This window comes from Cebus imitator, unplaced genomic scaffold (assembly GCF_001604975.1).
Source record: "Cebus imitator isolate Cc_AM_T3 unplaced genomic scaffold, Cebus_imitator-1.0 Scaffold148, whole genome shotgun sequence".
Classification (NCBI taxonomy): Eukaryota; Metazoa; Chordata; class Mammalia; order Primates; family Cebidae; genus Cebus; species Cebus imitator.
In genome coordinates this window covers 1,622,238-1,635,743 of record NW_016107463.1, presented here as the reverse complement: position 1 = coordinate 1,635,743, position 13,506 = coordinate 1,622,238, and the positions used below count along the sequence as shown (strand labels likewise).

The following is a 13,506-nucleotide window of genomic DNA, read 5'->3' as shown; positions in this document are numbered from 1 at the left end:
GGCCTCCCAAAGTGCTGGGATTACAGGCTTGAGCCACCGCGCCCGGCCCTTCCAATAATTTTTTAATGACTATAGCATCTAGTAGACATTAAGAGTATTACCAAAAATTCTGTAGGTAAGCCCAAAGTCTTCCTCTTAATTAACATTCTGTATTTAAGAAAGAAAATATCTTTCAAATATTTATTTTAAAAATTTAAATGTGCAACTTTGAGGCTGGGTGTGGTGGTTCATGCCTATAATCCCAGCACCTCGGGAGGCTGAGATTGTCGAGAGTTCAAGAACAGCCTGGCCAACATGGCTAAACTCTGTCTCTACTAAAAATGCAAAAAAAAAATTGCTGAGCATGGTGGCAGGCACCTGTAACCCCAGCTACTCGGTAGGCTGAGGCATGAGAATTGCTTGAACCTGGGTGGCAGACGTTGACAGTGAGCTGAGATCGCGTCACCGCACTTCAGCCTGGGCAACAGAGCAAGACCCCATCTCAAAAAAAAAAAAAAAAAATTTAAAGCACATAAAAAGTGAAGTCCCCCTGTATGGCAGACTCTGGTGTGTTGCCCAGATTCACTTTCAGAAATAAAGAGCCTGTTACTCAAATTGCTGGAAATTCTAGCTGAAAAACAGCCCTTTTGGGTATTGCCTCAGCAAAATCACTGTCTTCTCAATCTGTTGTCAGCCCTTTTGGGTATTGTCTCAGCAAAAACGCTGTCTTCTCAATCCCCACCCGATGACTGATTAATGGCTAATAAAGGCTTCGTTCTCTGTCTGCAACTCAGGTCAGCTGTGAAAGGGTATTACATCTTCGGAACTCCCTCGAGGATGGCTAAGCAGTCCATTAAGACTGCATTGCAGCTGGTCTTCTCCCTGCCCACTCGTTTCCCTCTCTCTCTTCCATAGGTGTTGAACCCAAAAGTACTCCTTAATAAACTTCCTGCACGGCAATCTTCACCTAGTTTGATTCCTGGGGAACCCAAGCTGGGTTACACGTTCTGCCTAAACAGCCACTGCTAACGGGGCTGCATGTTATTCCTGACGTCCTTTTTTTAAAAAAGCCGTATCTAGAATGTTTTAAAAATAATTTTTCTCTGTATTCTGTACACAGCTTTGTTGCTATGCTTCCAACATTTTACACATGTATCTCTGACCTACATAATCTTCAGCAGCATTCCATGTGTCTACTAGACCATCTGGTTCCAAATAAATATTAACCTTACAAGTGCAGTGAGACACAACTAGTTACAGCAACTTTTTTTCTATTTTAATGCTAAAGATTTACTTCATCCTTTTAAATGGCTGTAGTGTTTTCACTGTATGGATGCATCATTACTTAATAACAAGTGATGAATATTTAGGTTGTATGATGCTTTTCCAGATAAACAATGCTATACTAAACATCTTTATACTTGCATATTTACTTACTTTACCATTTCCCCACTATTTCCTTAAAGTTCATTTCCTGGAAGTAGAATTGCTGTATCAAAGGAATGCATGTTTTTCATTTTGATCCATACCACCAGTCTGCCCTCCAGAAAGTTGTAGCAATTTGCATTTTCATGTACACTGCACAACTATTCTCACAGCCTGGACATCGATGTACATTATTCACCAATCTGATTAAATTATCAGTGAGGCTAATTATCTCTTCAAATATTTCATAGCCGTTTGTATTATTTTTCCATTAACTGTGCAGTCATATATTTTTATTCTCTGTTCCTCCAAATATATGAATGCTCTATATAATGAGATGATGAACCCTATGCTCACATAAACAGTTTTTCCAACTGGCTATTTCTCTTAACTTTATTTATGATACCTTTTGCTATACACAGGTTGTAAACTTTTAGGTGGTCAAACCCATCAACCTTTTTAAGATTATGGGTTCTGAGTCATGCTTAAGCCTTAGTTTGAATACTTAAAACCCATATGTTAAACTACAAGCAGCCAGTATTGATGTTGCTTTTTACAAAGAAAGCCATCACATTGGTTAATTATTCTATAAACCAGTATGAAACAGTTAAACTCAATGCAAACAGTAATAACCTACAAATACCCATAATTATGACCAATTTCTGCATATGTATGAGAAACAATAGAATAAAAATTAAAGACGTAATTGAAGAAACATGCCTGCAGATCTGTTTCAGCAGGACTTTCATTTTCTTCATCATCATCATCTGCTCTGACAGTATCAGAATGACAATCTTCCTCAGCTTCTGCCTGAGGGGGAAAAAAACCCAAATAATATCAGGAATAGACACACACCAGCTGCCCTCTGTAATCAATATTGCCCACTCAGCCACTTGCTATTTAATATTCACACTGTCAACAGTTTATGAAACCCACTTTGAGTACCAAGGCTGTGGGGTGCCCTTGAGACCTTACTTTTAATTCCCAAAGGAAAATGAGTCTGAAAAGCATATTCTCTACTCCAAACCACAGTACTCACATTACTGTGAATCCTAACATTTTCCCCCCCAAATTTAACATCAGTTCCGTCCATCCAAAAATCAATTTAATTACAGTTGTCCCACAGGGGATTGGTTCCAGGAGCCCCCAGGACACCAAAATCCCTGGATGTTCCAGTCCCCTTATATGGCATATTTGCATATAACCTATGCACATCTTCTCACATACTTTAAAATAATACAAATTTAAAAACAGTATACTACAAGAACTGTATACATGGCATTTACATTAAGTCATCTTTAAGTTACTTAAAATACCTAATACAATGTAAATGCCGTGTATACAGTTCTTATAGTACACTGTTTTTAAATTTGTGTTATTTTTTATTGTTGTATGGTTTTTTCCCCCAAATATTTTTGATCCACTGTTGAATCCCAGGATGTGGAACCTGCAGGTACAGAGGGCCAACTGTATTATAAAAAGTAACAATTCAAGGCTATTACTATTCATAAATGATTTATAATTAATGTAATTAGGTAAAAGAAGCCAAATCTTTCATTAACATATATATAACTACTGATAATCTATAAAAAAATTATTTTCACTTTTTCTGGCCAGGTGTGGTGGCTAACACCTGTAATCCCAGCACTTTGGGAGTCTGAGGCAGGAGCATCACTTGAGGTCAGGGGTTCAAGACCAGCCTGGCCAACACAGTGAAAACCCATCTCTATTAAAAATATAAAAAATCAGCCAGGTGTGGTGGTGTGTGTGCCTGTAGTCCCAGCTACTTGGGAGGCTGAGGTGGGAGGATTGCTTAAGCCTGCGAGATGGAGGCTGCAGTGAGCCGAGATTGTACCACTGCACTCCAGCCTGGATGAACAGAGACCTAATCTCAAAAAAAAAAAAAAAAAAATGGCTGGGCACAGTGGCTCACACCTGTGATCCCAGCACTTTGGGAGGTCAAGGCCAGCGGATCACCTGAGGAGTTCGAGACCAGCCTGGTCCAACATGGTGAAACCCTGTCTCTACTAAAGATACCAAATAGATAAAAATTAGCTGGGCATGGTGGCGGGCACCTGTAATCCCAGCTACTCAGAAGGCAGAGGAAGGAGAATCACTTGAACTCAGAAGTTGGAGGTTGCAGTGAGCTGAGACTGCACCACTGCACTCCAGCCTGAGCAACAGGGTGAGGGTCTCAAAAAAAAAGACAAGAAAAAAATTATCACTTTTTCTTAGAAAAAATGAATTAAAAATAGGTTCATCTTTGGTATTCTCTTTTAGTTCTACAAGTTTTTTTTTTAACTTTTTATGAGAAAAATACTTAACAGGAATAATTAATTCCCAAGTATTCATGATCCGATTTCAATAATTATCAGTGTAATAATTCCTTGCATCAAATACCAAATCACAATATTCATATTTCTCAAGATGTCATATGTAAAATACATATATTTCACAGTTTGTGAAATCAAGATTCAAATAAGGTCCACATTGTAATTGGTTGCTATGGCTCCAGTCTTTTGTAATCCTGTCTTTTTTCTTGTAATGTATTTAGGATGAAACTGGGTCATTTTTCTGTAGAAGCTAGATTTTATGAGGTGTCAACAAATGTGTTCCTTTGACCTCTTACTCTTATTTCCTGTAAATTGTAGCTGGATCTTGAGAGGCCAGATTAGATTCTGCTAAGATTTTTTTTTTCTTTTGCAAGACTGCTTCATAGGTCATGTTGTATTTTCCAACAGAGGCAGAAATGTTCTAGAATGCAGTTGACAAGGTGCTAAGACAGATCTTCCACACATAATCAAGTCTAACACAAAAAGCCCAAATAATTTTAGTGTCCATAAACTTCTACAAGTACCCAAACAGAAAATACTATAATGGTTCATGTTAATGAAATACAACATTGCTTCTCTGTAGATATCCTCCTCACAGGTAAGTTTAATGACACCAATCAGATAAAACTTGATACTTCAATTTTTTCAATACTGTAGAATAAACAAATCCACTGGACTCTAGTTGAAAGTGTATTGTTGAGTGGCTAAAAACACAGACTTGTTTCAGAAAATAGTAACATTTAGTTGTCCTATGGAGTTCAGGTAACAGTTTTTGTTTTCTTGAGACAGTCTCCTTATGCAACCCAGGATGGCCTCAAACTCCTGGGCTCCGAAGGTACTTCTGCCCCACATCTTGAGAAGCTGAGACTACAGGCTTATGCGGCCATGCCTGGCTGTAGCAGATGGTTTTTGTTTCATGGATCACTTAAGAGAATATAGTCACATAGTCCAGGCAGGGCACAGTGGCTCATGCCTATAATCTCAACACTTTGGAAGGCTAAGATGGGAGGGCTGCTTGAGCCCAGGAGTTTGAGACAAACCTGGGCAACATGGCAAGACCTGGTCTCTACAAAAATTAGCAGGGCATGGTGGTACATGCCAGTAGTCCCAGCTACTCAGGAGGCTGAGGTGGGAGGATCGCTTAAGCCTGGGAGATGGAGGTTGCAGTGAGCCAAGATTGCACCACTGCTCTCCAACTCGGAAGACAGAGCGAGACCCTGTCTCAAAAAAAAAAAAAAAAGAAAAGAAAAAAAAGAATACAGTCCATAAAATGATGTCACTTCTTTTATACAGCTAGCATGTTATTAAATGTGTTCTATGCAAACATGACTTCTGTGTATTAATGTTTTATATGTACTAGGAAAGCTCCTTAGTCAAAAACTTTTAATAGTAAATGTTTTATAAAGAAACCCCTTCTATTTTATCTGTCTATAAATCCAATTTTTATATATTGGATTGGCTTTAGTGGAATAAAGCTAGACTGGAATTACTGTGTGTGACCTGAGGCTTCATAGAGGTCTCAGTCAGATGTCTTTCATTTCATCCTTTCATTCTGAATAAATGTTTGCTAAATTAAACTGAATCCTACCTTACAGCAAAAATGGTATGTTGTCTCAGTTCAGTCTGTTAGCTAATAGACTTCAGCAAATGAAACTTGCTCAATACTTAAAGAAATGTAGCAATCAGGGAAATGACCTTAAAGGTTAGCTAGATAATAAACCCATTTAATTTTACTAGTTCCAAAGATGGTAAGTTTTAAATTTTGCAAATTTTAGTTGTATGTTATTTCAGGGTGGGGGGTGTTTATATTAACACACATCTTTAACATAGCCACCAGACATAGTTGCACTATATTACAGAACATAAATTAGCCTTGCCTCTTATCTTATCTCTGGCAAGCAGACTCAAACCAGAGGTGCCTTTCAGAGTTGACCAGTTAGTATATGGTAAAATGCTGGGAACACTGTAAAGCCTACATCTGTGAAGCAATAAATGAGATCAAGAACTCAGGTCAATTTCCAGAAAAATGGAAAAGGATTAATGTATTGTCAAATACATTTTTTTTTTTTTTGGTCTCTTTAAGTTGGGAGCTTTTCCTATTAAGAAAACCACTAGTAGGAAAATATGTAATGAAAGACTGAATGTATAAATCCCACTGAGAAGTGTATTTCTCTCTCTTCTAAGAATCTGCTTTATTATTGTAAACTCTAAGTACAGGTAATGGGAGGGTTCCTGAGTTCTGTGGGGTATCCTTTGTAGTTTAGTTCTCTAACTCTTGCCTAGCAGTCATTCTAAACGGACTTCAAGAGCTTCTCCTGCTGTCCAGCTGGCTTGCATATGCTGCTTGCTCTATCTGGAATGCCTTCCTCCTAACTTAGCTATTTCTATTCACCCTTCAAGATGCAGCTCAGGGTTCATCTTAGTCAGAAGCATTTTTCAACCTTTCTGATTGCCTCTTTTGTGTTCCCATAATACTTGTGCTTACTTTTATCACAACACTTGTACTGAGGCTGGTTGTTTCATTCACTAGAGTTATGGCATCAAGGACAGGAACATATCTCAGTTACCTTTGTAACCATAAGGCCAAACACATTGCTTGATTTGTAAAGGCCTGTCTAGGCCTCAGCTGTCATATCTATGGCACATCTGGAAAGAGATACGGTGATCTACTGAGGTCCCTTTTCATATGTGACATTCTGTGATTAAAAGTTTATCATAAATCACCTTGCAGGTTTGGTTATATTGAAGATCTAGTATTGTACCTTAGTCTCACACTATGCTAAGCTGGTAATAAGTACTCAAAATCTGAATGATGAGGAAAGGAAATGGGAGAAGTGTAATATAGATGGCATCTTTCTTCTCCCCTGTGTTACAGTGGAGTTTTAAATCATTCTTACTTTGATTTTGACAGTACGATCACAAAAACAAACTACTATATCTGGGATCTGGCTGAGCTGACATTTGGTCAACTCAAATACCACCTGAAATAAGTAGGCCCTCAGTTGCCATCTGGAGGTTTTCCTTTTATTTTTCATAATCGAGTTTGACCTAAATATCACCCTCACTTAAGTAGCTCATGTGTATGAGTAGCCCATGTCTTCATCATGTTACTCCTGTTTCACAGGTGGGATTAATAAACTATAAAGGCTAAATGCTTAATCCCAGTCAGAGAACTACTTCTGAAAGTTTAGGATCGGGGCATTTGATGCCTTTTCTATCCTCCAGATTAATTTAATAAATTCAGCCATTCATTTATGCAATAAAATTTGAGTCTACTATAAATTAATTCGTTTGGAATCATTTCATTCCTGATTCTTTCAGCCCCAGCCAGAGGTTAGTTTCTCAGATGGACAACTTATTCTAAACCAAAGAAAGGCACAGGACAGAAACTACGTATTCCAGTACGAAACAGTCCCCTGGAATCTACGCTGTCAAACTCTGCAGCTTAGCTCAGTCTCTCCATTTGGACCACACCGACGCCGCGGAGACGAACCCTCCAACCCCACTCTGCCAGGGCCGCCTGCCAACATCCTACCTAGGAAACTGACGCCTCGTGGGGCAGATGCGTCCTACACCCAGGGCTTCTCAAGGTGCAGGCAGGGCCTGTCGGTGGGCCCGGCTTTTCAGCAGAAGGGCAATCAACAAGTGTCTCCGCTTGCCAGGGTTCCCTCCCAAATTCAGACGCTGCGACAGCTCACCTCAGTCTATGCTCAATGCTTCTGATAAAATCCCTCGAGAGGACCGAGACTGATTCAATATACTCAGTGAGCTGAGAAGGGACATTTTCCCCGGCTGTCCTGCAAACATCCCCCTCCTCACATCGAGCCCAGCGGGGGCTGGGGTGGCTCAGCAGAAAGGAACCCTAGGGAGAGACCAGGGCTGGTACCCTCCCGTCCTCCGACTCACTCCCTCTCAGGCCAGGGCCCTCTAACAGGCGGCAGCCGTGCAGCTCCCACTCCTCCTAGAGTCCCTGCCGACCCCCAACCCTAGGCCCGGGCCCTCCTTGCACACCGCGCTCCCGCCCCGCGGCGTCCACCCTCCAACCCCCTGGCCAGGTTACCATGCTGGCGGGGCGGCCTGCAGCACTCGAGGGCGGCTCTCCGCGCCCCCTCTGCACTGCCCCCGAGGAGGGGTGCTGGGTGTCCGGGTGTCTACTCCTGCCTGTCTCTGCAGCGGGGCTTAGCAGAGTTCTCGGTCGGAGAAGCGCACCAGGCAGCGGCAGTAACTGCGGGCCCGGCGTACGGCAGCCATCTTCGCGGGGCAGGGGGCCAGATCGGGGCGCGCTGGGGTGGCGGCGGCGGCCGGGGACTCGGGGAGTGGAGGGACGCCCGTTGCCAGCCGCGGCGGGAGACTGTGCGAGCACCGGAGCGTCCGCCCCAGTGGAGACCCCGGACGCCGCTGCGGAGCTGCCCCTCAGCTGCGGGAACCTGCGCCAACGCGCCGAGCATGCGCAGTGTCGGCGCTGCCCTTGTGCGCTGCCCGGCCCCCCAGCCCTAGGGCTGCCTCGTGGTGGACGACGGGGGGCGGGAAGGCAGTGTGCGCGCGCCAGGCATAGGGCTAAGGCTGCCCGAGCGTCGAACCTCAAGCTCAACCCGTGTGTTCGGCTGAGTGAACAGTTAAGCGAACTTGAGCAAGCATTATCTCAAAAATGTTTACAACCCAAATTTAGGGGTGAGCCCCTAAGGCAAGCCGCCCAGAAGAACATAAAACTGGACGCTTGGAACAGTCGCTACAAAGTCCTCGGAGACTCTGGCTAGAGTCCTGCGCCAGGAATGCGGGAAAACAGTGAAACTTCTCAACAGTCACAGCTGTTATAACGACTTAAGTTTTTGAGAGCACAAACTGGAGGTTGAGGAAGAGACGCGCTTTGCTGCCCAGCAGGAGGAAAGCAAGAGCCACGCAAAGAACATCTCACTACAAATCCCATAATGCAATGGGGGGGGAGGGCTTTCGACTCCATGGCCCTGAAACCCAAGTGCCGCGGAAACAGCGCTCGCGAGGCTCTGTGGGATATGTAGTCCATCGCTCAGGTTTGAGCGCCGGAACTTACCCTTGGTCCTCAGCCCCACCTCTTAAAGCCCAAACTACCTGATTTCATCTCAAGTGAATGTACTTGTTTACCAGATGATACTTTGTTTTTCCACAGTCTTTTTGTTTTCCACAATCTGTTTTAACTACGGGTTTCCCTATTCTGTGAAAACCGACAGGCTTCATAGCCTATTACCTTCATTTAGCAAACATTTACTGAGTTTTTAAAGTTTCTACTGGTGACAGGAACTAATAGGGCTCCAAGCATTCAACGAGTTTACAGAGTTTAAACTTCTAATCCATTCTATTCTGGAGATTAAAAATGCAGTACATCTTTGGCAGAGAAGTGGAGGTGAAAGTGCTGGGGGAGGAGAGACAGTGCCAGCTACAATAAGGAAGTCCCAAATGCCTCGTTGCCTAGGCTGGAGTGCAGTGGCGCGATCTCCGCTCACTGCAACCTCCGCCTCCCAGGTTCAAGCGATTCACCTGCCTCAGCCTCCTGAGTAGCTGTGATTACAGGCATGTGCCACCACTCTCGGCTAATTTCAGGCTGGTCTCAAACTCCTGACCTCGTGATCCGCCTGCCTGGGCCTCCCAAAGTGCTGCGACTACAGGCACGAGCGACCGCGCCCGCCTGCAGTTTTTAAATATTGGGCTTCACCCTTCGGATGAGTGTAATTTTATTTGCACCCTAAGTCGGCTACCTATAGTGCCTTCGTGTTTAAAAGGGGCCAAAAATGTAAGTTTTTAGTTTAAAGGGAGACTCTAGGGCTTAAGTCATTTTAAAGATAAATTTCCTCCCAATGAACTCCTTAAAATTGGATTTTGAAATTTAAACTGGGGAGGAAGGGTTAAATCTAAGGATTTATAATGGAATAAAATGATAAATGTGACTCTTGAATGCTAATAAGTTTTACAAACTGAGAATGAAGAAATAGTTTCAGAACGAATCTGTTTCATTTAAAATGTTGAGTGCTAATTTAAAATAGTTGGTCAATTAGCACAGATGATTTCCTTTATTCTAGCAAGTAATTAAAGCTTAATAAAATATTTGTAAAGATAAATTGAGCATTAAAACACTATTATGTTTCATAGCTAGTAATTTTCTATTTTCTGTCAGTTCCACAGTATCCGCTAGACCTCCTTAAAAGGTTATATTCTCTCATCATACTGTATTTACAGGATTATAGTTTCCTGAGGCCAAAACTACTGATCTAAGCTACTTAACTAGCCTAGCAGACTGTTGCTAAAGGTAGACCAAGACAGCACCTCAGTTTGCCACATAGACCTGCTGAGACAATTTGATTTGACTAAAACTGATAACTTTACCTTAGAAATTGCTTTTCATGGGAGTAGTATATGACTTGTTAGATTCCTTCTTGTGTCTCTATCTTTCCACTGATAATGATTTTCCATTTTCATTTGCCATATGGGCTGGCTTTTAAATAGGTAAAAACAAAGGTGGATACAAATGTTATACATCTGTCAAATGACCAGATGGCCTTTTTCCATTTGGGAGAGGGAATCTAAGGAAGCTTGACTATCTTATATCTTGCATGTTTCTTCACAAGATCAAGAGGAGAAAGGGATTCAGGCTTTCGTATAGAGTCTTTCAGTAAAAAACAATCTTCAGTCTGTAGAATTCGAAAATAAAAATAGTGAGAAAAAACTGTTATGATGATCAGCTGGGAATTGTAAACTCAGAGAACAGTCCACAAAGTGTTCAAGGGGTTCTGCTTTATTAATTAAATCTGTGTTGCTTAAGGCAGCGTGACCAGCAGCATTAGCACCAGCAACTCTGGGAGTGCAGCCCAGGAATTTGTTTTAACAAGTCCTCCATGTGGTTCTGATGCTTCCCGCTAATGTTTAAGAACTGTTGGCTTAGGACAATTATGTAAATGTAAAATCAGACACCTGGAAGCAACTTCTTTTTTCAAAGCGCTCTAGCCTCATAAGGATGATTTTAGGTAATGTCTACACTTATGACATAAATGAATGTGTTATAAAATTACATGTGTTAGATTCCCTATAATTAGTTACAGAGGGAGGACGATTGTTGTGTAGAGGATATCTGACTAGAGTCAGTTTCTCACCCGGATAAGGGTCCAGTTTTTACAACTACTTGCTAACAATATAAAAACTCTTAAGCGTTAAAAGGAATGTTACCAGGCAATCAGGTGCGTTTTCATCGCATTTTTCTGTATAGGTAACATGAAATTTGCTCTTTAACCACCTTGAATACAATTCAGTGGCATTGCTTACTTTCACAATGTCGTGCCACCTCAGCTACGTTTTTTCAAATCAGAAAAATGTTTTCACAACGATTACCTTTAATTAAATGTGCTCAGAACATCCATCGACAGCCTCCATTTCTAAGTCTTGATGGTTGATCGAGCCGATCTGCAACTAGGAGTGCGTTTGGAGTCGGAGACCGCCTCGTGCTCAGCTGGCGTTAGGGATCCCTGGGCGCAGTGCCGCCCTCTGCCCGGAGCTGCGCCGCGCAACTCGGTTGGGCGAGCCAAGGCGAACGGGACGCGGTGCAGGGACGCGGTGCAGGGACGCGCAGGGCCAGCGAGGGGAGCTGCAGGGTAACTTTTCCCAGGGAAAGCGGCCGGTTGTCCCCACTAGAAGCCACCCAGCCTTTTGTTTGTTTTCCTGCCGGAGGCTGGAAAACGACCGGGTTCCTGCTGCACTACCATGCGCCGTGCGGCCCGTGCGACTCGCCGGACCTCGCGGGCGTCCCGGCACGGAGCCCTTGGCCGGTCCTAGCAGGGATTGTCCCCATTTCCAGTTCCCGAGCGGGCTGCTGCGCCCGGCTCGTCGAGGAGCAGCGCTTACCGCAGGGGCGGGCCCCCGCCTGTGTTCGCGGCGCCAGTAAGTGGGGCTCGGGGATTTAGGGGCTTCTGCCTGGCGACCTGTCACTTTAGTAGCTGCTGGGCGGGGGCGGCCGGGGGACCCCTGGCCGGTGGCCCCGCGACGGATCGGAGGCGCAGGAAGAGGCTAATGGGTTACAGTTTCTTTCCGCGATCATGTGGGTCTCTCCTTCCTGGCATGAAAACTCGGAGCCTGGAGGATTTTGATGGGTGTTTACCTTTTAGTCTTAAAGAGGGGGAAGACCCTAGCCAATTTGAAGCCTCTTTGCGGGGCACGTTGAGGACTTGCTCTTGGAATTTCCCTGACTAGGCCCTTGGCTGTCCCACAAGGGATCTGAGCAAAAATCCTCGTATACTTATTTGCAACCATTTTTTATTGGATTTCTTTCTGCTCTGATTTCTTTCTTATTAATCTGAGTAGCTGTTATGAGAAGGATGTTGAAGGATTTTCTGTAACAACTGATTCTTTGTAATGTTAACCTTTTAAAGTTTGACTTTGACACTAACATTAAGGACTTATATGTAAGGTAGCTAATGCATCATTCTGCAGAGAAGAGTAGCCCTTTCCTCTTATAACTAAATAAGACCTGCTTTTGCTGGAGTTGGGCTAGGCTCAGGGAATTCCACACTGAATTTGACAAGCGGGACTGGATTTCTCTAAGGTATAAGGTATTGGGGCTTGTGGGTTTTGTTTTGTTTGGCCGGGAGCACTCTTTGTAGTAACAGAAGTTTGATAGTTACAGTTTTCATTTCTCACATTTCCCAGTGAGTGGGGTTTCAGGGTATGCTTCAATAGTGAATGACACCATTGCCGAATATAAAGTTTAAATGAGCTCTAAATTTCTGTAGCCAACATATGAATTATTAAGAATTTGTGTCTCAATCATATGCTGAACTGTGCTGGGACTTAATATATGCATAAATATGCACATTTGAAATAGTTTCTGGACAATATGCTACAATGTGGTAATGACTCTTTAAGGCTTTCCTATATACTTGAGGACCAGGAATTGTAAAACACTAGGAAGTAGGTGTAGAAAGGAAAGCAGTACTGGGATCCTTTATTTAAAACGACATCTTGTACCATTCCCCACTCTCTAAAGTGACTCTGCCCACTTTTTATTTCTCTCTTTTCACTTTGCCTTGTCCCCTTCTCCAAAGTCAAAACTGGTGGCCAGGCTGCAGGGAGGCAGCCACATTTCCTAATGAAACCAATCTAGGTTCAGATCGTGAAGGGGTACGCTGGAGGGTTGATGGAGCCTGTCTGATTAGGCAGACCCCTGCTGTCCTTGCCAAGGGAACTCAGCATTTAATCACAAAGAAAAGGTCTTTTCACTGAAGTTTCTTCTCCACAGACTAAGTATAAATGAGCTACTAGGACATCAAACAGGCCATTTAGGAGTTTTATTTATTGACTGTTCGATATCATCAGAGCTCTTTTTATACTTTAATGTTTGTTATTCTCATTGCTTTTCGAAGTTCTTAGTACGGTGGAAATTATGTTAATGTTGAAACATTGGAATTATCTTTAACCATGTTTTCCTTCATTTCCTTCATCCTCTATATCAATGAGTCAAGACCTTTGAAATATGTTTTATGTAGATCCCTCCTTCTATATTCTAATCGAGCCCTCACACTCTCTTGCAGTACTGCAACAGCCTCCCAAGCCTGACTCTTACTAAGCTCTCATTAAATGTTTGCTGAATGAATGAATGAATGAATGAGAAGTTTCCCTCTGATCTTTTCAGAGTTATGTTGCCTGTGTAATCTTTAAAATGATCACTTCACTCTTCTGAACATGTAACCTTCAGTTTCTCTTCATTATGTACTATCTCAAGTTTGAAATAATATGCCTGACTTCTCAAGGC

The 13,506-nt window shown here is 42.8% G+C and overlaps 2 protein-coding genes across 5 annotated transcripts in view; one reads left to right on the top strand and one right to left on the bottom strand.

Moving 5' to 3' along the window:
• Positions 1-8,760, bottom strand: part of LOC108314089 (F-box only protein 9-like) — a gene marked incomplete at its 3' end in the record, with an annotated part of 40,687 nt that extends 31,927 nt beyond the window's left edge. Inside the window, exons 1-4 of the mRNA XM_037743621.1 lie at positions 8,709-8,760; positions 7,798-8,378; positions 2,048-2,214; positions 102-147 (exon numbers count right to left, since the gene is read on the bottom strand). Coding sequence (XP_037599549.1) covers positions 102-147; positions 2,048-2,214; positions 7,798-8,378; positions 8,709-8,760 — 846 coding nt within the window. The remainder of the gene's footprint in view (positions 1-101; positions 148-2,047; positions 2,215-7,797; positions 8,379-8,708) is intronic.
• Positions 8,761-11,367: 2,607 nt separating this feature from the next.
• The window catches only part of CILK1 (ciliogenesis associated kinase 1), a 55,890-nt gene continuing 53,751 nt past the window's right edge, over positions 11,368-13,506 (top strand). For 2 of the 4 annotated variants that reach the window (XM_017542878.2, XM_037743603.1), the window contains exon 1: positions 11,370-11,639. The gene's annotated coding sequence lies outside the window, so the exon portion shown is untranslated. Of the gene's footprint in view, positions 11,640-11,723; positions 12,301-13,506 lie in introns of those variants that run through there. The other 2 variants (XM_037743605.1, XM_037743604.1) reach the window with 2 other exon arrangements.